The 24193-nt window shown below is 35.8% G+C and overlaps 1 protein-coding gene across 6 annotated transcripts in view; it reads right to left on the reverse strand.

Annotated features, from left to right (window-relative positions):
- CTNNA3 (catenin alpha 3) overlaps window positions 1-24193 on the reverse strand; it is a 1783011-nt gene that overhangs the window by 188851 nt on the left and 1569967 nt on the right. For all 6 annotated transcript variants that reach the window (XM_045040980.1, XM_023240490.2, XM_045040981.1 and 3 more), the window contains one exon: window positions 4062-4154. In XM_045040980.1, the coding sequence (XP_044896915.1) occupies window positions 4062-4154 (93 nt within the window). The remainder of the gene's footprint in view (window positions 1-4061; window positions 4155-24193) is intronic.

The raw sequence follows: 24193 nt of genomic DNA on the forward strand, positions 1-24193 counted from the left end.
TTCTGTAAGCTGTAAATGTTAAATGATAACTGGCACTCTTGTTTAAATAGAAATGATGAGTTAGCATGTATTTAGTATAATCTTTTAGAAAGCTTTTAGGACTTACCAAAAAGTCATCTTATCAGTAAGTTTGGGAATTTGATGATCTTAACAGGAGTCTATTTTCATGTCTCTTTCAAATTAGAGTTTTTAAGATAACAGATTTCTATTTCATACTTGGTAAGAACATGAACAGAATAAACAATTAGAGCTTTAAGGAATGTTCTATAAATCTACAGCAAAATCACACTCTATATCACTGTGGAATGCCTGATTACTGGATATAATCACAGTATTGGTCCAGTGAGTATCCGTGTTTAATAATTAAGATAATCACTAATTTCCACTTCTGTTCCTCTGCTACTTCATAAGGCATGCACTATTGGTCTTTTAGTATTTCACTCTCATTGACCATGGACTCTAAATCATTATTTGTTGGTTATACACCTTTACAATGCCCAGTGGCATTTGCCACTGATGACAACAATAACAGATGATATTGAGCCACAACTACTGGCAGTGAAGTGCAGAGAGGAAAATGATAATAAATAACTGTCATTCCATTACTAAAAAGTGCCTGAAATTCGTTCTACTCCGTGTTCTATACAGCAGAGTCTGCATTATTCAAGAATCAAAAAAGCATTTACTCTTTAATAAGAGCAGCCAGCAAAAAGGGACCCAAATGCATGTCTGATTCAGTGACCAGAAATTCCTCATGAAGCATGGCATGTATTCAAAAAATTCTCAACAGAGTCCACTTCAAAATTTTACGGTATCTTCCCAAATTGGATGGTATCAGGGAAATGTGTCAAAAGATATACTCAGTCCAATGGATACAGACTTCAGGAATGCTGGATAGAATACAGAGATAGAGTATCAAATGTATATGAGATTGAGCATAGAAATATATTCCAAGCACAGAGACACAACTATGGAGAATATGGAGCCTGTTGGGGATGCAAGATGCCTAAGAGAGCTCATAAAACATAGGTAAACGTGATCATTTTGGTCAGGTGGTTTGGGTGAGGGACAGTTTAAGCTGGCCTGCCATGAATGCAAAATCTGTAGTAATGAACTCACAAGACAGATATCCAATAAAAGGTTGTTATTTGAGTTAAATTGTCTGTACTATACCTAATTACTCTTTAAATTTAAAAGAAAATTTGTATCCTTCCTCCATTTCTCAGATGACTGCAGCACCTTTACTCTCTCCTCTTCCATTCCATTGATGATGAATCAAGTTTAATGGGGTGGTGGTGGTTTGTTGCTTGTTACTAAAAGATTCCTTCCACTAACTCTGTATTTTAAGTAAATTGATATGTGGTAATCACTAAAGTTCTTAATCAGAAAACATAATCCACTTACTAGACAAGTTATATAAAGCTGTGTCTCAGTGATCTTATTAGTAAAACTGGGATAATGTATCAATATATCAAAGTTAATGTGATATTTACTTTATATACTGTGACTATCTTTTCTTGTTTTCTCCCAAAAGCAGAGTCTAAGAATGGAAGGTAGCTTATTCTGGGATGAAATCTTGGGGAACAGAACTGGGAACCTGGGAAGGATGGATATGGAAAACAAGGAGGGCAATTCAAAAGATATATTATCAAGCTGGTCACCATGGTACTGGTGGGGCTTGATCTCCCTCTGAATCCTTTGAGTGCCTATGGAAAATGCAAAATAGTCCATCCAAGGAATATAAGAGTATTCACCAAGGTTACTCTGTGGAGTGTTAATGCTTCACACAAGATTGTGCATGTATTAGAATATCTGAATAGCTTCCTGAGGGATTCCACACAGCAATTTCAGAGAAGCCTCAAGGCAGGAAGTGAATAAAATCTAAGATATTCACATTTTATACAGAGAGATTTACTAGAGCAGAGAGTGGTCAGGTTGAATATAACATTGTTCCCAGTAGATGTGATGGGAAGGGATCTATCTTGCCACTAGGTAGTAGTGAGGGTGTTGCCCAGGGGCATTCCAAATGAACTGGCCTGTCAGGGAAATGTGCACAGTGGAACACAAATCCAGAATGCAGAGAAGTTTTGGGATGATTTCTACAAGGTTAGAAGCAGTGCCTTCTATGAAAGATTCTTAAGATCCAGGACCATGGAGATCATCAACTTCTTAACCTACTATAATCATGTGGCCATCTAGCTGGCCTGTAACCCCAGTGAAGAACAAAAATACAAATCAAATAGTAGTAATAAGAAGCTTAATTTCTTGGCATATAATTATAAAGTTTATAAAACACTTTCATATGCATCACCTTCTTTGAGGTTATTATCTTTGAGGTTATGCTGTGAGAAGGTAAGATATTATTCTTCTCATTTTTCAGATGAAGTACTTTGAAGTTTCTAAATTTTAAGGTCTTAACCAAGGCTTCATTGTATACATGTGATGATACAGAATGAGAAACATGGCATGTTTATCCTAATCCCAGCATCCTAAAAGTTACCTTTATTTTAACAAAATTTCCTATCAATTACTCTTTATGTCCTGACAACTACCCTCCACCTATAGTGGCTCAGCAGCAGCCTAAGTGAATCACTCACTTACTTGAAAGCATGAGCAAACTAAACTATCGGCAAAATTTATTCCCAATCCCATTGCCATTTGTAAAAACTGATCTCTTTCCAAAGATGCCTACTAGATTTGGAGAAAACTTCTTCTAGATGCCGGGGCCCCCAGGCAGTTCCCAGCATGAACTGGTTTCTAGAGGGCTGGGAAGTAATCCAAACAATCAGCAAGGAATGGAAACTCAAGAAAACCAACATTTCTAAGAAAGCACAGGTGTCGTGACTAATATATATCAGTTCTAAGTAATCTGAATATTTGAAAACATGGAACTTTTGGGGAGCCTGGGTGGCTCAGTCAGTTGAGCATCCGACTTCAGCTGTAGTCGTGTCTCACAGTTCATGAATTTGAGCCCCACATTGGGCTCTGCCCTGACAGCTCAGAGCCTGGAGCCTGCTTTAGGTTCTGTGTCTCCCTCTCTCTCTGCTCCTCTCCTGCTGGTACTCTCTCTCTCTCTCCCTCTCAAAAATAAATAAATAAACTTAAAAAAGACATGCAACTTTCTTAAATTTATCTTTTTCTATCCACCTCCAAATGTAATGTCACTGAATTTAGCTAATTAATAATAGTAATAATGCTGATGATAATTATACTATCACTACTATAGCTACAAATAATAACTAATGATTATTGAGAACTTACTATGAGCTAAGCCATGTGTTAAGGGCTCTACTAGTTAATTTAGTTATTTGCACAATAATCCACATATAGAGAGTACTAGTACTATCCTCATTTTATAAGTCAGCGAACCAAGTTAGAGAAAGGCTGAGTTTCCCAGGTAACACAGTAAGGGAGTGGCTAATTCAGATGCGTTGCAGGACAATCTAAGCTGCTATACTATACTGCCTGGCTTTTAGACCCATGTTCCGCAGGCTGGTCTGCAGTTAAAAATGATCATTGGCTAGGAAACCAAACTTTCACAGGTTCCCAAGCACTGGGTGCAAGTAAAGTGAGATACAATACCTCAGAGTAATTCAGAAGTTGTTTAGCATTGTTGGAGGGGTGTGTGTGTGTGTGTGTGTGTGTGTGTGTGTGTGTGTGTGTTGAGGGTAAGGGGAGAAGAGGGCAAGGCAGAAAGGAAGAAAAGTACAGGGGTAGTTTCTCAGTTTTTTCCCCTAGAATTACAGAGTATATTTATAACTTCTTGGTTTCTCTTTTCTATCTAAATAAATGTGTGCACATTTGAATTCTATATTCCCATGACTGCTATAAACATCCAGAGTGGCATGGGGTGATTTACTACATGATCAGAAATGGTCTCCCTGTGGGCTTTCAAGGTAAAGGAAATAATTCCTCTCATGCTGTGGCCCATGGATTCCAAGGCTCTTCTTCCTGTGCTTTGCAAAACCAGCCCCAGAGCCAGGAGTCCCACCTGTGAGCGCCTACATGATTGACAAGAAGAGGGCACAGCATATAGTTGTCCTCTCAGGGAGGTGACTTACCCGGTCAGTTTTCCCTTCAGTCTGAATGCTGGTGTGACTGCGCACCTCATGTTCCTCTTCCAAGTCAGAAACATCCTCCAGTTCCTCTGGGGTCTATAAAAAGAAAGCAAAGCATTGCTGGTGAGAATGCAAAATGGAAAACAGAGTGACCATACCTCAAAAAGTAAGCACAGAGGTACCAATATGACCCTGCAATTCTACTCCTAGAAAAGAAATGAAAATAAATACATGTCCACACAAAAACTTGTTAAAAAAAACTGTTCATAACAGCACCAATCATAGTAGCCAAAAAGTGGAAACAACTCAAATACAAATCTAGTGAGAAATAGATAAACACAATTCTATACAATAAAATATGATTTGGCTATAAAAAGGAATGGGATACTGAGACAGGCTGCAACATAGGTGAATCTTGAAGATATTATGGTAAGTGAAAGGAGTCAGTCATAAAAGACCACATGTTTGCAAGCAAACTGGTGCAGCCACTCTGGAAAACAGTGTGGAGGTTCCTCAAAAAATTAAAAATAGACCTACCCTATGACCCAGCAATAGCACTGCTAGGAATTTACCCAAGGGATACAGGAGTACTGATGCATAGGGGCACTTGTACCCCAATGTTTATAGCAGCACTCTCAACAATAGCCAAATTATGGAAAGAGCCTAAATGTCCATCAACTGATGAATGTATAAAGAAATTGTAGTTTATATACACAATGGAATACTACATGGTAATGAGAAAGAATGAAATATGGCCTTTTGTAGAAACGTGGATGGAACTGGAGAGTGTTATGCTAAGTGAAATAAATCATACAGAGAAAGACAGATACCATATGCTTTCACTCTTATGTGGATCCTGAGAAACTTAACAGAAGACCATGGGAGAGGGGAAGGAAAAAAAAAAAAAGAGAGGGAGGGAGCCACACCATAAGAGACTCTTAAAAACTGAGAATATACTGAGGGTTGATGGGGGGGGGGGTGAGAGGGAGGGGAAAGTGAGTGGGTGATGGGCATTGAGGCGGGCACCTGTTGGGATGGGCACTGGGTGTTGTATAGAAACCAATTTGACAATAAATTTCCTATTAAAAAAATAAAAATAAAATAAAATAAAGATGAAAAAAAAAGACCACATGTTGATCCCATTTGTGTGAAATGTCTAGAATAGGCAAATCTATAGAGACAAAAGTTTGACTGGTAGTTCCTAAAGGAGGGGGGTGAGGGAGGAGGGAGTGGGCAATGATTGCTCACGGGTATGCAGTCTTTCTTTGGGATGATCACAATGTTCTGGAATTAGATAGTGGTAATGATTGCAAGACAGTGTGCATATACAAAAAAAAAAAAACAGGTACACACACTGCGTTTTAACTTCAAAAGGGTGAACCTTATCGTATATGAATTATATCCCAATAAATTTTGAAAGAAAAAGAAAGCAAAATAAGTAGAAGGAAGTTTTTCTCTCAGTCAATAGCTATTTGGCTAAACATTATGTGGTTATCACAAATCAAGATGCTTACATGTGATAAAGAAATGGAATATTTACAGTTAAAACAATATAACATTAAAATGCTGCCAAAAACTATCAATAAATTAAATTTTCTAGGAATTTAAATAATAAATATATTAACTGCAGTGTCTATCCTATAGAGCTAACCTACTTCCATTTCTTTTTTTCAATTTCAGCTTAAACGTCTTCTGACAGGGAGGTGTCTAGCTCAGGAAGACCTGGACTGGGTTGGGTCCTCTGCCAAGCTTTTCCTGACCCCTCCACTTCCACTGTCATGATGTTCCCCATACGTGATTGCAGCATTGTTTGTTGAAACAGGTAACCAGTTGTTGTTGCCTCTGTGAGGTAAGAAGTGGGTCTGCCCTGCCTATCGTTATATCACTACAATCAAGCACATCCATGCTTTTGAATGGATAAAGCAGAATTATCAGTGATAGCCAAAAAAGAGTTGGATACGAACAAAGCGAAACATACCAATGACAACAACAAACACTTGTCCTAACTGTACTTCCATATTTCAAACTGATTTTATTTGCATTATGTTATTTCTCCTAATTCCTGATTGTCTCTTCATCTTACTGGGGCAATAATTTAAAGATATCTGTTATTATTGCAAATACAAGTAAGAGTATTTAACTTGAATTAAGTTAATATCTGTTTTCCTTTAAATTATATATGAACCCTTTAATACAAAACCCTGGTGTGAAATTCAGAAATCAAACAGGTGTCATGAAAAATAACCAAAAGTGAAGTGAAAGATCTCTTCTACACACCTGGCTGTTAAAGATGGGGGAAGGACAGGGATTGCCTCCTCAGTCCAGCCTTGGTTTCCCTTCAACCTTGGTTTGCACACAGGCCCTTTGTTTATACTGAGGGCTGTGGAGGGTTTCCCTTCCCTTGGGACCACTCTAGAGATGAGAACTTGCAATAATTAGTTCACACTATAGAGTAAAGCTATCTATTTCCTACCACTAATGGCCTCAGATTCTTTCTCATCTCATGGATCTTTAACCAGCACTTTGTTTTCTAAGCCTTGAACTGAGCATCACCCAAAACTCTGCATGTACTGCAACTGACTACTATTAGATATTTATAGTCCCCCTCTTTCCAAGGCCTCTGATACGCTTGAGTAACTGTTATGTATGTTTATCTCTACAGGCAGCCCTTCTTTTCTGCAACTACATGCAGCTATGATCACAGGCAACTTATTCTCTTTTCGTAGGTGTTAGTAACATTAGTTCACCTCTGTGGAACTTCTACACAATCGTGTGTTTCATTATTAGCCATTTTTGTGTATTTTTCCCACAGTATATTGAGAAAGAATCTTTTCGATTTCCCATCTTGATACATCACCGTCCCCTGAAACATCTGAATAAATTCAGTTATCAAATTCCTTTCCTTGGGTCCTATTGTTTTGCAATTGAAGGCTGTCTGGTGTCCTTACTGTGATCTGTTTCTTATAAATGCCCGATGTTAATTACTTGGATTATACTTTACAATGAAGTGACATATAACCTCATCGATTCCAGTATTTTATTCAACTCAAAATAAAGTAACTTAACAGAAACTAAGAACTGCTGCTGTCAGAAGTCACAAGTACCATTTTTGTTGGTGATATTGCAGGAAGAGATAAGCCTACCATTTACGCCCACATACTTCTGCGCTTGTGTTTTTGTTTTTGTTTTTTTGCTTGTTTGTTTTTGTCTTTAACACAGGACTATAGTCTTCTTGCAAAGCCACTACAACTGACCTCTTCTTTTCAGGAACAAGATCAGTGGGGGAGTGCTTAAAACACTTGCTGGCAGCATTTTGTTTTCCATAAGGCAAGCAGTTGGCTGGTATTGCAAAAATAAAAAGTCAAATATACAATGCTATAATCTAAATTAAGTGGAAGCTAAGAGAGAAATAAGAGCATTCTAATCCCTTTTGGAGTGGTACATTAACTCTTTTAAGCCTCAAGACAAATAATAATAGCGTAAATATTTAAAAGGGAGGAGGAAGGCGGGGCGACCCTCTATTGTACACTCATCTGGCAACTCTGGAAGGTGCAAACATCTGGAAAGTGTGTGTGTGTGTGTGTGTGTGTGTGTGTGTGTGTGTGTGTATAAGTGAGACCAAACTACCTGAGAGCAGTGTTATGTAGTAGAAAGACCCAATAATGTTGAGTAATATAGACCTAAATTTGAATTCTGGCCCTCCAATTAGTGATTGTGGGACTTTGGGCATTTTGTGTACCATTTTAAACTTTGGTTTTCTCAGAACAAAGTTTCGGATAGTACTACCTAACTCTGAAATTTGTCGTGAGGCTCAAATCTACTAAGATGCTGTAAGGAAGAATTGCTTAGCCCACAGATAGCTAGAGTGCAGGAAAAGTTTGTTTCTTTCTTTTGTTGTTGTTGTTTTTTTCTCTTGTTTTTTTTTTTTTTTTCTCCTCTTTCTCCACTATTCCATTCCTTACCCAACCCTTTATATTTTTGGATAAAATGTTTGCATCAATTTGGTTACCTCCATTTTATTCCAAATTTGTTACTCTGGATTGATGTGATACTCTAGTTACATTCACCCCATTATGAGTATATGATGTCTTGCACTAAACAGGGTTTAATATAATTCCACACATGTTGTTTTCTCCTAAATTCCAAGTAAAGCTCTCTTTTAACCTGATTTTACTCATATACAAGAATAAAATTATCCCTTAAGTCAGCCTGGCAATGATTCACTCTCACATAGATTCCCAGTGATGATGGAAACAACTTTCCCTCTCTAAGCTGAGCTGTCTCTAAACTAGACCAAGAGGAAGATACAGATATCCTTTTTTTTACTTGAAAGACTGTTAATAAACTTAGTCATTATTCATATATTTCTCATATTAGAATTCAGGAAACCTTTTTCATGTTTTTATATTTTAACTCTTGCTTGTTGTGAAGCCTTTCTTAGGTAGCTCAAAGTGATATGAAATTAGCCTAGTTTCCTCACTTGTAAAATGGCAAAAATATCACCTAATTCTTAGGGTTATTGTGAGGATAAAATAAGATGATGGACTGGAACATTATTCAGTGACTAGAAAGTACTGAAGTTTAATATTGTTTATTATTATAATAAATTATCATTAATTTTATTATAAGACCTCACTTTATGTGAAAGAGGCCAGAATCAAGTATAAAACTTGAAAATATTCAGGCTGAGGTTTTTACATAGAAACTGGAGCTGCAATAAACCACAGTGGCACATTAAACTTCAGAGTCAGAATAAATTTGTGGTTTTAATAAATATATATGTATATATATTTACTGAGATAGAAATGACTGCATTTATATGTCTTTTTTCCCAAGGAGCTTCATGCTCTCTACAGACTTTATCTCATTAATTCCTTCAGCTTTTCTAGTGAGGCGGTACGCAGGGTTATTACACATAAAAATTCACTTGCGCAGACTTTATAAATGTTTAACATTAAAATATATGAAAAAAGAAATTTGTAGTCACTGAAAAGGAAAGGAAAAGAGAAATGAAAGAAGAGAAAGAAGGAAAGAAAGAAAAAAAAACAGGAGAAAAAGGATAGTCTAGGAACTGGAGTCATGCTTGACATTTTCCTCTCAAATTAAGGTCAAATTCTAAATCCTACAAGTGACTTAATCATAAATCATCCTTCTCCGACTATCCATTGCTGGTTTACTACAATCAAATAACTGCCAGCGCAGTGACAGGAGCAGTCTGACACTCGGGGAAGCTGTTAGGAAGGGCACTCCAGGCCATCTTCCCAAGCAGGCAGTGGAAAGAGCATGCTCAGTCAGGTCCTGCTAGCTGAGCTGACAGCACAGGATGATTTGGGAATGTCAGTGTCAAAAATTCATTTTTATAAGAGAACTAGGTATGTTCGTAATATAATTTCAAATGATAGAAACCTAAGAAATGCCTTTTGCTGAAAAAACACACAAGCACTTTTTGTACTCTTCAAACATGGCCCACTCATCTGCTCATTCTACATCCCGGTCTTCGGCTCTTTGTATCGACCACTCTATTGCCTGGAATGGTCCTCCTAGACCTCTTACATGGCTGGATCATTCTCACCATAGGAGACCAGATGGCCTATCTTCAGTCTTATCCAGTCTGCCCTGGCCAGTCTATCTAAAAGGAACCCCTTTCCCTACTTCACTTGTTTTTTATATCACCTTGTAATTTTTCATTAGCTCTCTTTTCATGATCATAACCTGAAATTATATTTTTCTTTTGTTTTTTTTGAAAGGGAATGTGTTTTTGTCTTGTCCCATTAGAACATAACTTTCATGAAAATAAGGATATTGTCTGTCTTGTTCACCACTCTGAGCACCTTGAAACAGCATATACTGTGTGCTCAATAAAAATATCTTAACTGAATAAAGAAATAAATGATTTAATGACTAATAAGCTTCGGTATCAATGTCAGAAGAATGTCATGGGCCGTTTTTAAGCTACAGAGTAATGTTTAATCCTTTCCCTTCTGCTTTCAATATGTGTTGAGTTAATGATTCCTTGCTTAAGGGAAAGTTTGAGGCAAAGAATCCTGGATTTTGTATTTTAAAAATAAAGACTATGGAAATTAGAGATAATAGGTTTTGTACAGAGCTCAATATTCTCAGATTTGGAAGACTAGAATGAAATCTATGGGTCCCATTGCAAGTTCAGTACAGATATAAAAAGACATCAGAGAAAACACAATCTTCTAAACTCAGACCAGAGTTTGAAGTCTTACCAAGGCCCATAAAGTATCATGGAAAGAGCAAGTAGTAAACCTGGAGGAGCTACATGGGCTAGGACAATGGGTACTCACTGGTAACTAATTTTAGAAAATTGCAAGAAATTGGTAGGCTTTTCTGATGCGTTGATATAGTCTAAGTCTCTAGAAAAGAGTCTCCAAAACCTAGCACTGTAAGCATCTTGCTCTGAATAATTCTGGTTGCAAGAGACTATCTTGTATGTTCTTGTATGCTGTGGGATGTTTACCACTATCTCTAGGCTCTACCCACTACATGCAATAGGACCCTCCCAAGTTGTAACAATCAAATGTATCTCCAGACATTTCCAAATGTTCCCCAGTGGGGAGAGGGTAGGAATCATCCCTGTCTGAGAACTAGAGATCTAGAAGTTTGGTTCACCTGGCCCAACACAAGTGACAGGGGTAAAGGGAGGGTCCAATGACTATTTTTTAAATTTCCCATGAGCAAAGTTAAAACTATGTTAACTTAGACATTACAAAAATAAAAAGTTTTTATTTTTTTTTCTCGTACATCCGAGTTTGTAGACTGAAGTTCATACCCCATATAATACCATTATGGTTATCAGACAGAAGAGGGCACTGTTCACTCATTTTAGTCTTAACCAAACACCTGGATGATTATATCAGAAGATTGATGACAATAAAATTACAAACTTGGTCACAGTGTTAATGCCTGCATTTAATAAGCTGCTTCCCTTCTGGGATACTTCTTTCAACTTTTATTAATAACGAAAAACTATTACCTAAATATATGCAGTGATAGTCCAAGTTTGTTTGATCAGTAATAAAGAGGTTAAAAAAATCAAAAGTCACCTCAACTAACATATTTGAATGTCTGTTTTTTATGCATAGAAACATAGGCTATTATGCTAGTTTCTGGGGATCTTGAGACAAATAAAACATAATCCTTGCTCTCAGGAGAGATAAAGGGTAAGGATATTAAATGTAAATAAGAGGTATTCCCTAGAGTTACATGGTTTGAGACTGAGATTGAATGGTGAGACATAGAGAAATTTCCTTAGAAATGTCAGGCAGAAGAGGAGAATGAGTATAAAATACTTCAAGGTAACCTGGGAAGACATTTCTTGCATTATCAGAAAGCTGCTAGGGTTGTGTTATTGTGGTAGATTAATGAACTTGAAGTTAGGATACTTGGGTTTTCATTCTAACTTTGCCACCAATTAGTTGTATGTTGTTAGGAAAATCTCATAATTTTTCTATGCTTCAATTTTCTCATCTTTAAAATAGAGGTGGAAAGTAAGTAAAATTTTATATTTTCTGTAACTTCTCCAAGTTTTAAGATTTCATGAGTTCATGCATAAACTGTAAACATAACATTAATCTGGATGAAATGTTTTCCAAGTACTAGGAAACTTCAATACTAGGAGATAATCTGGTAAGTCCATTGAGTTCTGTGAAACAAATTCACTCCAATTCATCATACCAATTAGAAATATGGTTCATCTCTGAATACATGTATCTCCTGACGCTCACAAGGAATGAGAAGGCATCTAGTATTATTATAACTCTAGTCCCCTAACACAACACTTGGCAAAAAGTAGGTGCACAATAAATATGGTTTTTAGTGAACTGATACAAGGAAGAAAGTAAATGGATAAGGAAATAAGGACAGATGTGAATAAAGACATATATTTCTATTTTCAAATGATCTATTAAAATCATTAGTGGTTTTTCTTCTTATAATCTTTCCAAAAATAATTCAAAACTTCCTCTAGGTACTATTATCATCCCTTTATGTTTCACAAGCCATTTCATTCTTCTTTTCCAGCACGCTAAGAATATAACACCATATAAATTATTCCGTATGTTGAAACTAAGAAGCCTAGGTATTACATCTCTTAAAGGCTACAACAATTGAAATGTAGTTTGACAAAGCTAAGTTGCAGAATATCATATATATATATATATGTATACACACACACACACACACAAAAGAAAGAGAAAAGAACACACAAAAGAAAGAGAAAAGACGATATAATTAAACATGTACTCAGATACGACAACTTGGGCAGATAAATCCTGAACATGTAGAATATTGCTGTCAGAGGAGACACAACTTTAGTTGTTGATATACTTTTTACGAATTAAATCTCTATTAGTTTGCTATTTAAAAATCTACCCAGGTCAGCAGACATCAACTAGTGGACCATGCAATGCCGTATGGTTGAGTCTGGATTATGATGATTATCATAAGAAGTGATCATTACAATCACTTAAGTTTATATAAATCCTGTCTAAGGACTCAAGTAATGATAGAATCACACAGGGTAATGCATATTTTAGCCTTAATCCTTCTTCCTATCAGGAAGCTTGTGACAGTCATTCCTCTGCTCCAAAGACACCAATGAGGCTAATAACTATAGAAAAGCACACAGGAAATCAGCAAGAGGGTCATAAATGAAAGTGGCATCGTCAATATCATGGTACTTATTCAACCACCAAATGAGTTGGTGATCCAGCTCTAATTCCCAGGACTCCATATCTAATTCATGAAAACTGTCATAAGAAGTATTCCAGCTTGACATTTAAATAAAGATATGAAAGACTAATGAAGCCATGAAGAATAGGGTTTGAATGAAAGTATATTTTTAGAAAGTTCAAATATGAGAAACATCCAGATTCAGATCAGGATCCTTGAGATTCTTCTTTTTGAGTACAGAAAGGTGAGGTAATCATTTTTAATCAAGGTCTTAATGTTATTCATTAACAACACTCTGCTGGGTTATTCGGCATTCCTTTTCTCATTCAGTCTTAACAATAAAGCTGAAGAGGCAAATGGTATCATTTTAATACCATAGCTGAGGAAACTGAGCCCTAGAGTTAACAAAACCCATTCAATATTGCACAGCTAATAAACAGCTACTTCAAAGTAGGTCCAGTGCTTGTTTTATGAACCAGCTTGGTAGTCACAGATACAGGGTAAATGTGGGAATTGAGTAGTTAAATTTTACAAGCCTAGAAAATAAGCTTCAAACAGCATGAATACACTGCTTTAGAACAAGGAAGGCCAGATATTTAGGGGTTTGATCAGCAGCACACCAGTAGACTGGTCCTTAATCTCCTCCTCTCCCTGCTGGATATAATCTCTAGACCTCAGTAAACTTGGCATCTGGAGCAAATAGATGATTGAGTCTTTCTTCATTGCACCACTGCCACCTACCTTGAACCATATATTGTCTTTAGAGACCCAACTAAAAGAAATCCTGCTTATTTCTCAGGATGGCACCCTGGCTTTAAGTTACAGCAAACTTCAGATGAATTCAGTCTTGGTTCATAACGTGAACAAAAGTATATGCCAATGAAACTGAAAAACAAATATGCTCCTGCGTCATTCTTTTTTGTCTTCTTTTTTTTTTTAAAGTTCTATATGAATTGAGCTATACTGATTACCGAAACTATTAAATGTGTTTTGGACAGAGCTGTGATTTTATATTCTCCTTCTAAAAATATGAACAGAGGAGTGCCTGGGTGGTTCAGTTGGTTGAGTGTCTGACTTTGGCTCAGGTCGTGATTTCACGGTCCATGAGTTTGAGTCCCGCATCGGGCTCTGTACTGACAGCTTACAGCCTGGAGCCTGCTTCGGATTCTATGTCTCCCTTTCTCTCTGCCTCACCCCACTTGCTCTCTTTCCCTCTCTCTCTCTCTCTCAAAAATAAACATTAAAAAAATCAAATTAGAGCAGAAAACCTAAAGCCAAGTATCTTGTCAAAGTTCTTACATTGAGGCAAAAATTGTGGTGGAGCATAGTATAAAGATGGAGTATCTTATTTTAGGTCAAATGCTCCCTTTAATATCTTGTGGCTTTGAACAAGTACTTAACTTGATGAGAACTCAAGTTCTTCTGAAGTAAGTGAAAAAGATTGAACTAAACAATTTAGAAAATCCCATTCAATTCTATTGTTTACAAGTCTATTGCAGGGTTTTTGTTTTTTTTTTTTTACAATGAACATTGAGACAAAATGAATACTTAGAAAAAGGTTTGAAGTAGCAGGACACCCTTTTGAAGTGCTGCATACAATTTTAAATCACAAGATCCTTTTGAATTGTTAACCTCTCAGAAAGTTTGAAACAACTTTTTAAATTTGTTTTACTCAGGACTAATTGGACAATGGAAGGGCTCTTCATAGGTAGTAACTGACGATACCATGGAGAATTTCGGCAGCACAATTACTCTCACCGCTCTATAGATGGGAGGTATGCTGTTGTTGGGCACAATGCAATAATAATAGCAAGAGTAGTGGGGGTGTTGGTAATGACGGTCATGGCAGCAGCAATTGTGGTAGTAAGTAGCAGCCGCTACAGCAGATGACTAATAACACGCCCTGATCTTCACCTTTTGGGTAGTAACACTGCTACCATGGAGAGCAGACAGATTCTACTATGTTCGAGTGAGGGAAACCTCACCTTGCATCAAATTCTTTGCCACACAGATTCTCTCTATGTGAATTTGTGTCCTTAGTGTTAGAATATCCAGCTGAAGAGAAGCCATCTAACTGAAAAGTTATTAATTCTTACAGATATTAAAATAAAAGTTTCAGAGAATATCTGATGGCAAAGAAAATGCACTTAATACACTTTTAACTGAATGTATACATGTATATATATGTTCTAATTATATAAAACATTGCATATATATGAAGGAGAGAGTTGTGTAGTATATGTGTTTTTTTTTTCTGTATAATTGATTTGTCATAAAATATATACAATAAACTACTACCCTTATCATCAGGGGGAAAAACAAGCAATGAGTGTTACAAGAAAATCTGCTTAAGGTTGAATGTGCCATTTCAAGGACATGTCAGTAATAATAATAAAAAAAAGCAAGATTGCAAAGGTCACTGCAGGGGGAACTGGCTTGTCACTTTGCAATAGGTCTATCAACTGGCATGATACTTGAGTTGATGTGGACACAGACAAAAGCTTTCAATAAGTGAGAGGAAAATTGAAGCATATGTCTTCATTACCCGAGGAAACACTACAAAGGACTGTGAGAGCAGATACGGAGAAATACCCCATACCTGGCCCCCATGCTATTTCCTCATATTACATGGTCCTCTTTGTAGCTCTGTGGATGTGTAAAAGCAGTGGTCTCATTATTTCACATGTCACATTTTCAGCGTCCTGGAAACTGGTTTTACCAACTGTTCCCTAACAAAGATTTTGAGGGGAAAAAAGTTGTGGTTTGACTTCCCAATGGGGATATATATTTTTTAACCTACAGGAAATCTTTTACTTCCAGAAATTGTTAAGGCAGCCAGGTATAATATAAACGGTCCTAACCAAATTCATCTATCTAGATTTGCAAAGTAATCCCAGGCATGGTAATAAAGCAAAAAACTGCCTTCTGTGTTCCAGCCATGGGTATTATGTAAGGCTAAGAGGTCCAAACCTGACACTCTTATTTCACTGAACTAAAAAATGGAAAGATATGAAAGAAGTTCCACATTACTGAGGAGATGCGGTTCAATAAGACAGTAATTCAGATCTATATTAGAGTTTTGTACATATTATTCAGGGTTATTGGATTGAAGTTTGCTTTATGGGACGTAAGAATTCCCTACACTAGTAGAAAAAAGCAGCTTAAGTTGGCAGCTTATATAGAAAATATAACACTAGAATGCAACAAAACAAATATTTGGACAACCCCTAAGGAAGAATTATATTCTCTATATAAAGGGATTTTTAAGTCCCCAAACTAAAAGGCCTATTTGTAGAAGCAAGTGGATACATCATTGTTGAAGATGTAGTTAGATCTAAGTGGCTGTGAAACTAGCTCATGGTAAATGCATCGTGCTGTTTCTACACAGACCTGTCCTTTTCATGGAATTAGGGTATGTGGTAGAGGCAAACCTCATAGGGAAATTAGATTTTAAAAATGTATGTGTGTTCCTTAACACGTTAAACATATACATGCCATAAAATCCAGTCCCTGAGCTCCTAGACATTTAACCAAAAGAAATGAAAACATATATTCACACAAAGACTTGCACACAAATCATCGTAGCAGATAGTTTTGTAATAGCCAACTAATGGAAACAATTCAGATGTTCATCAACAGAGGGATGATATAACCTAGTATGTCGTTCAATACAGTATTATTCAGTTACTAAAAGGAATGGATTATTGATAAAAGTAACAGCATTGAGGGATCTCAAAGTAATTACGCTTAGTGAAAGAACTCAAATAAGAGTATATACTGTGTAATCTATTTATACAATCTTATAGAAATCACAACTCAATCTACAGTAACAGAAACCAGATTGTTGGTCATTTGGGTACGGGGAAAGGAGTGATTAGATTACAGAGGGGCATGAGTAAGTTTTAGATTTTGATGTCATGTTTCTTATGGCTGTGGTGATAGCTTCAGGGCTATCTATGTTTGCCTATAAAACATAACAAATTGCATGATTTAATATACACAGTTTATTAAATTCAACTTTATATCCATAATGCTGTTAAAAATTTGCATTTACTTATTTGAATGCCTATCTAGATACATAAACCATCAAGTAAGAGTTGTTTGCTTAGCCCAAGACTATAATTATAAGTGGGACCGTGCAATGTGAAGTTACGTCATATGAGTACACGAAAGGTCAGGTTCATGTTAAATCAATTAATATCTAACTTTTTTTTCTATTTACTAAGGTGTACTTCAATGCATAGTAAGGGACCACATATTGAATCAAAATGTTCAATTTCTGTTATCAATGTTAATTTTAGATGTTAAATTGTTATCAAAAATGAGCTTCAGTGCAGACATCTTATCCATGGGCCATCTCACCAGAGGTTCATAGAGATAAGAAGCATTGCATCTTTAGTAAGAATCACGCCAACTGTGGGCTTTTCTGTGTGGACATGAGTGTGAAAAGACCACTGATAAGACTGACAAGATATTCTAGCAGCAATGTGATTTTTCTATTACTTAACTGGGTTTATAAAATACCAAAACAAGCTTTAAACTTGTTTTTTTTTTTTTACTTCATTCAAGGCAATGGTTTTCCAAAAATTTGGTAGTAGAACCCCCCCTCTCTTTTTTTTAATGTTTACTTATTTTTGAGACAGAGAGACAGAGAGAGAGACACAGAGCATGAGCAGGGGAGGGGCAGAGAGAGAGGGAGACACAGAATCAGAAGCAGGCTCCAGGCTCTTAGCTGTCAGCACAGAGCCGGATGCGGGGCTCAAACTCACGAACTGTGAGATCACAACCTGAGCCGAAGTCAGCACTTAACCATCCAGATGCCCTAGTAGAACCCCTTCCTTAAATGCAATTATAGAATACTAATGTTCATGACAATACAAAAAAGTAATATATGACTATTCTGAGTAAAGCATAAAGTTATGAAGCAGAAGTGCATATGGGTGCATGTGTGTATATGTATGTTTGTGTGTACATGGTATGAAGTCTGGATAGTCAGGCCTCTTTCCTGACCACCTTTAATTCTCACCAGGAAATAATTCTACTCATTCTGACCATCTAGAGGTCACAGCTTAGGTACCACTATGCTTTCACATTAGAGAGTTTAATCCTGCACCTGTAAACAGAAGTTGGTCCATGCTATTTCAGAAAGATAGCATCAAACTTGTTGTTAAATGTACAGAATTAAAGATAATTATACACTTAGACTGCCTCTTGTATATGACTAATGTGACTGTGTTTAGTTCACTTTAAACTATAGCAGAGCAAAATAATAAAATAGCAATTACAAATGTTCATTGCAATAAGTACAGAAAGCATCACTGTATTTTATCTGCTTTAATCATGTGTTGCTTTGTCTTTTTTCCAGGTAACTGCCCTTCCGTTACTGCTTCCTTCTGGATTTATCCAGAAGTAGTCTTAGAGGTCACCAGACCCAAACCATACATGCTGTTTTTTTTTAAAAAAAAAACACTCAGGCTGTCTTTAGGTGAACAAAATTAATTTGTCATCTATTTAAGACACTGAAGTTATATAATAAATAAAACTGACAGTAACATGTACTATATATAAACAAATGCTTCTTTTTTTCTACAGCCTGACCAAAAAAATTCCTAAGAACTCTTTAGCTAAACTATTGTTTTCTTACTTTTCAACTCTCACTTTTTATTTTCGTCTTTGTACTTATTCAAAGTAATTTAGTATGGCAATCATTTCTTTTTCTAACACTGTTCTGTCTTAAAAATCCCTTTTCCCTGCAGATCTCACCCTCTATCCAGAAATCAGAAATATATGGTCTCTGGAATGGAGACATTGTTTTAAAATTAGTTTTACAATGAGGGAGACAATATACTTTGGGAACCAGATCCCTGCTATCAATGTGGCAAGATGAAAGAGTATGCCATATTCTATCTAAGAGAATTTGCTAGCTTTGATTTAATTAATCTCAATGACTGTGTGTGTGTGTGTGTGTGTGGCAGTATTCTTTTAAAGTTTGAAGGTATCAAACAATGTTTTTTATTACTATTCAAAAAGAACATTTTTAAATAGATACCGTTTACTTTAAGAAGATATTTATGGGTCTCTAACTAGATACAAAGCGTAGCATGCCTAGGTATTATGGGTCCGTCATCAGTTATAATGAGGATATCACCTTTATGAAACTAATGCAACGTTGTCTAAGTTCTGTATACTCCGTTTTAGTCAAAATTTCATGAATATTGTAATATATGTCCCATTCTCCTTTCAACATACATCTTTATCTGCACAGTGGAAAATTTTTTAAGTCATACAAAATATCCTGTTTGATTTGTTTTGCTAGACTCTACAGGCTGCTCTGTATTACTTTATCATGAATATTTACAAATTGTTTTAGCTACATACTAAGGTGAATGGTACAGCCAGTGCTTCTCAAGATTTTCTAGGCTCTTGTAGACCATTTTTTTTTATTCCTTATGTTGCTTAAGCATTTTTTTTATCCTATTAAGGGATTAGAAGGTCAAATACAGCTTTTACTTTAGACCTCAACTCTGGACTCTGTATAATGGGGGGAAAAAAGAACTCTCATATTATGTATTTAACTTAATATGGAGTAAGTTCAGTGTTTTGGGGCAAGAAGTCAAAATAAGTAGGTTCTCCTTTTTGCTTTTTATTCATTCATTTAATTTTTAACTTAATAGGTATTCATTAAAAATGCCAGATAATGTGGCAGTTGCTAATACAATGTGGCAGTTGCTAATCATAGAAAGATCAATAAAGAACTGATATTATATCAAAGGGGGTTTCCCATGCAATGGGATAATATTACTTATTCATTCTGTGACTTTGGAAAAGTTATTTGGCACTTCATTTCATGTACCATGAAATAAAGATAGCTGTTCCTGCTTTCTTCACGTTTTACATTTTACCTCTTCATCATTGAGATGTTATTATGGTCATTATGAAATGACCATTGAGATGGTTATTATGGTTGACACAGGTGCATTTAGCTCTGTGCATACAAAATATAAGGCACAATTTTCATTTTTCTATGAAAATAACTTTATAAAGTCTCTCTCAGTTCAGGGCACATAGTAGTTTCTCATAAAATTTTCTCTTTTCTTCTCTTTTGTAAAATTGCAGTATAGGAGATAAATTAAGACCATGCACACCATAATGAAAAAAAAATGAATTCCAATTCTGATATACCACAGACTAGTTGTGTGGCATTGGGGAAGTATGCTAAACTTTAATTTTGATATACCTATATTATAGAATTGCTATAAAAAAAGAGTAAGCACTCAAATAAATATCGGCTACTATGTCATTCTACCTAATGTCAAGAAATATTAACTATTATGTCTCATTAGAAATGTTCTTGGAATATTCAATAAAGAGTATTAGACCAGGGGTTAGAAGATTTGTCCTGGCTCTATAACTTCTTGACTAGGTAATGTTGATTACATTGATTTAAACTTCTAAAGTCTAGGGGCGCCTGGGTGGCTCAGTCGGTTAAGAGGCCGACTTCAGCTCAGGTCATGATCTTGTGGTCCGTGAGTTCGAGCCTGTTTCAGAATCTGTGTGTCTCTCTCTCTCTCACCCTCCCCTGTTCATGCTCTGTCTCTCCCTGTCTCAAAAATAAATAAAACGTTAAAAAATTTTTTTAAACTTCTGAAGTCTAGATTCCTCGTTCTGTAAAAAGGATTCATTTCATAATATTTGAAATGACTATGAAGTCTCAATGAGTAAGATATATGAAAATTATCAAAGTATGTTATGAATATCAATTGGGGAACAGCTGTGAATATAATTAAGAAATCATTAAGCAGCATCATCTTTTACTTTCACTCACATTTTGTTTTGTTAGATAATTGAAAACACACAAAAGAATCAATTCTTAAAGAAGCAAAATTGGACTCAGAGAAAGTTTGAAATAATTTTTAAAAATGGAAAACTTCTTCTTTTTAAAAGCCACACTAAAGGTAAAAAAGAGTCAGAAGAGAGGGCAAGAAGGCAGCAGAGATCTGAAACGATGTGAGAAGTGGTTCAAAGGTGGTAGGAATTGCACACGTTTGTAGTTGCCTAATGCAAATGGACATATATAACAGAAACTGTGAAAATAATGTAAGTGAGCAGTCCAGCAACTGTCATACATTTTGTGTTTCTGTGTATGGCATACATTTTCCATGTAAAACCTTACTCAGACCTCCTGTACACATAACATGATATGGAGATATAATTCAACTGAGGCTAGAAAGCCAGATGCCCACTAAAGGCCTCTCTGAGCAAAATGGAGGGTTATGATTTATTTATTTATTTATTTATTTATTTATTTATTGGGGGGAAGATTCAGTAAGACACAATAGCTCAAGAAGTGGAGGTCAAAATAGCACTGCTAGGAATCTACCCAAGGGATACAGGAGTGCTGATGCATAGGGGCACTTGTACCCCAATGTTTATAGCAGCGCTCTCAACAATAGCCAAATTATGGAAAGAGCCTAAATGTCCACCAACTGATGAATGAATAAAGACACTGTGGTTTATGTACACAATGGAATACTACTTGGCACTGAGAAAGAATGAAATATGGCCTTTTGTAGCAACGTGGATGGAACTGGAGAGTGTTATGCTAAGTGAAATACGTCACACAGAGAAAGACAGATACCATACATTTTCACTCTTATGTAGATCCTGAGAAACTTAACAGAAGACTATGGGAGAGGGGAAGAAAAAAAAAGAAAGAAAGAAAGGTTAGAGAGGGAGGGAGCCAAAACATAAGAGACTCTTAAAAACTGAGAATACACTGAGAGTTGATGGGGAGTGGGAGGGAGGGAAGGGTGGGTGATGGGCATTGAGGAGGGCACCTGTTGGGAGGACCACTGGCTGTTACATGGAAACCAATTTGACAATAAATTTCATATTAAAAAAAAAAGTGGAGGTCAATAGCTAAAGTTACATCAAGTTTCTTAATTAAACAAAGATCTTTATTAGTCTTTGGCCTACTTTTGCTAATTCATAGTTCAACAGTGGAAATTAAAAATCAATAAATTTTATTGTTTATAAATCTCTATACCCAACAGTACTAGTTGTAGCTAGATAGAGGGCGCTATCCCATTCAGCCCTCCAAGACTTAAAAAAATACAACAAAACTCTTCAAAGTTCTTTGATTGCACATCTTCCTCACTATTTCCTTGGTTTATGTTTTCATGCAATACACACATATATGCAAATATATACATGCACACATACTACATTATATACATCATATATATATATATATATATATATATATATATATATATATATATATTTAATGTGGCCATCACTTGGCATTTCAGAAGAGATAAACACTTTTGGAATGGTCATGTGAAAAAAAAGAAAACGTTGTTGAGGTTTACTAACTCTAAAATATTTGCCCTAAGACAACCAGTAAAACTCAGCAATACAAAAAAATTTTCATGGACATTCCCCATCTCACTACAAATTAGAATATATTATATATTAAGGGTTTTTTTATAAAATTAATCACATAAATGACATTATCAACTTTAATCTTATTTTTGGAAAAAAGTACCCATGAATGATGCAGTGAGTTAATTTTAAAGGTTGATACTACTTTTCTGTCTGTACCAATAACCTGAATCCAATTCTAGACTTAGTCAAACTTCTTTCTGCTCCATATGGCATTTCTCCAAGGAGTTCTGATTCCTCTAAAATGGGGCATGGTATTTAAAAACCAAGAACAAGAATTAAGTGTGCTCACTTTAACTAAGGTATTGCTCAAAGCACTTTTAGTGAATAAAGTTAGAAAACAAATTATTTTCAAAGAATATGACTCCATACTGATTGATAAATACAACAGTACATTAAAAAATACAATATGGCAAAATGGGATTTACTCCAGAAATAGAAAAATGTTCCAATATTAGGAATTCTAATTATGTAATTCACTATACTACTAGATATAAAAGTAAAAATCATGATTTCTCCATAGACACTGACAAACCTTTGACAAAATCCAATATCTTTTCCTACTTAAAACATACAATAAAATACAAAGTTATGACTACTTCCTTAACATACTACACATGGCTCAGATCTAAAGTTGGCATGCTAGTTAAAAATACCATAGGCATTCCCACCAAAGTTAGGAACAAAGTGAAATACCAATTTTCTCCATTATTTAATACTGAGAAAATTATAACTGTTTGGGGAGATGATAAATAAACTATCTGTATTTGCAAGTAATATGATGGCATACATGAAAACCCAGGAGATTCAAACAAAACTTTAAAAAATACAATAAAATAAATAAAAGAAAGTAAAATAAAATAAAATAAAATAAAATAAAATAACTCATGAGACTACTGGTTTCAGCTTGGCATGTAAAGATTTTAGAAGTTGTCCTCACTGGGATGCCTGTGTGGCTCAGTTAGTTAAGTGACTGCCTTTGGCTCAGGTCATGCATGATTTTGCCCCACATCCAGCTCTCTCTGCTGTCAGCACAGAGCCCTCTTCAGATCCTCTGCTTCCCCCTCTCTCTCCCTGCTCGTCCCCTGCAGTCTCTCTCTCTCTCTGTCTCTGTCTCTCTCTCTCTCTCTCTCTCCCTCCCTCCCTCCTTCCCTCCCTCCCTCTCACAAATCAATAAACACTAAAAATGAAAAAAAAAAAACCCTCAGGTAGCTAACAGGGCATGGAGAAGAAAAAATATTTTGAAATATTCCTGGGGCACTCTATTACATATGCCTCCTCTCTAGGGAAAAAGACTTTATCTGATCCTTAGCCAACTTGAAGGAAGGACAATTATTCAACTTCACCCCCACCCAAAAGCTCCCTATCTCACCTATAGGGGCGTGGGAATAAGGGACACTTGTGAAATCTGCATCCCAGGGACAAACCCACTAAAAGACTCAGATTTAATTACAGGAGTATAGAAAGCTTCCTCTCCCCTACTTTTTACTATCACATTAAAACAAGGCTTCAGTATAATAGCAGTAGATTACAGATATAAAGAGCTGCAAAGAACAGGCTCTGTTTAAGAGGAGTTCTTAGAGGAGAGAAAGAAAACAAAGACAATAGAGGAAACTGAAGCCTCTGGCATTTTCTACATCAAACAATAAGCACATCCCAACTCCTAGATTTATATAAAATCTTATACTAAAGGCCTATTTAACTCAATTACTATTATCCATTATCATGTCCATCTTTCAACAAAAAAATTACAAGGCATACTCAAAAGGCAAACCGAAAACAAAGTCTGAAAAGACAAAGAAAGCATCACAACTACATTCAGATATGACACAGATTGTAGAACAACCAATGAGAATTTTTAATATGACTAACCTAGAAAATAGATGAATATAATAACTGATGAGTAATGTAAGCATAGAGATAAAACCTAAAAATGAATCAAAAGGAAATACAAGAAGTCAAGGAAAAAAAAACTGTATCAAAAAGGAAGAGTA

This window comes from Felis catus, chromosome D2 (genome assembly GCF_018350175.1).
Source record: "Felis catus isolate Fca126 chromosome D2, F.catus_Fca126_mat1.0, whole genome shotgun sequence".
Taxonomy (NCBI): domain Eukaryota; kingdom Metazoa; phylum Chordata; class Mammalia; order Carnivora; family Felidae; genus Felis; species Felis catus.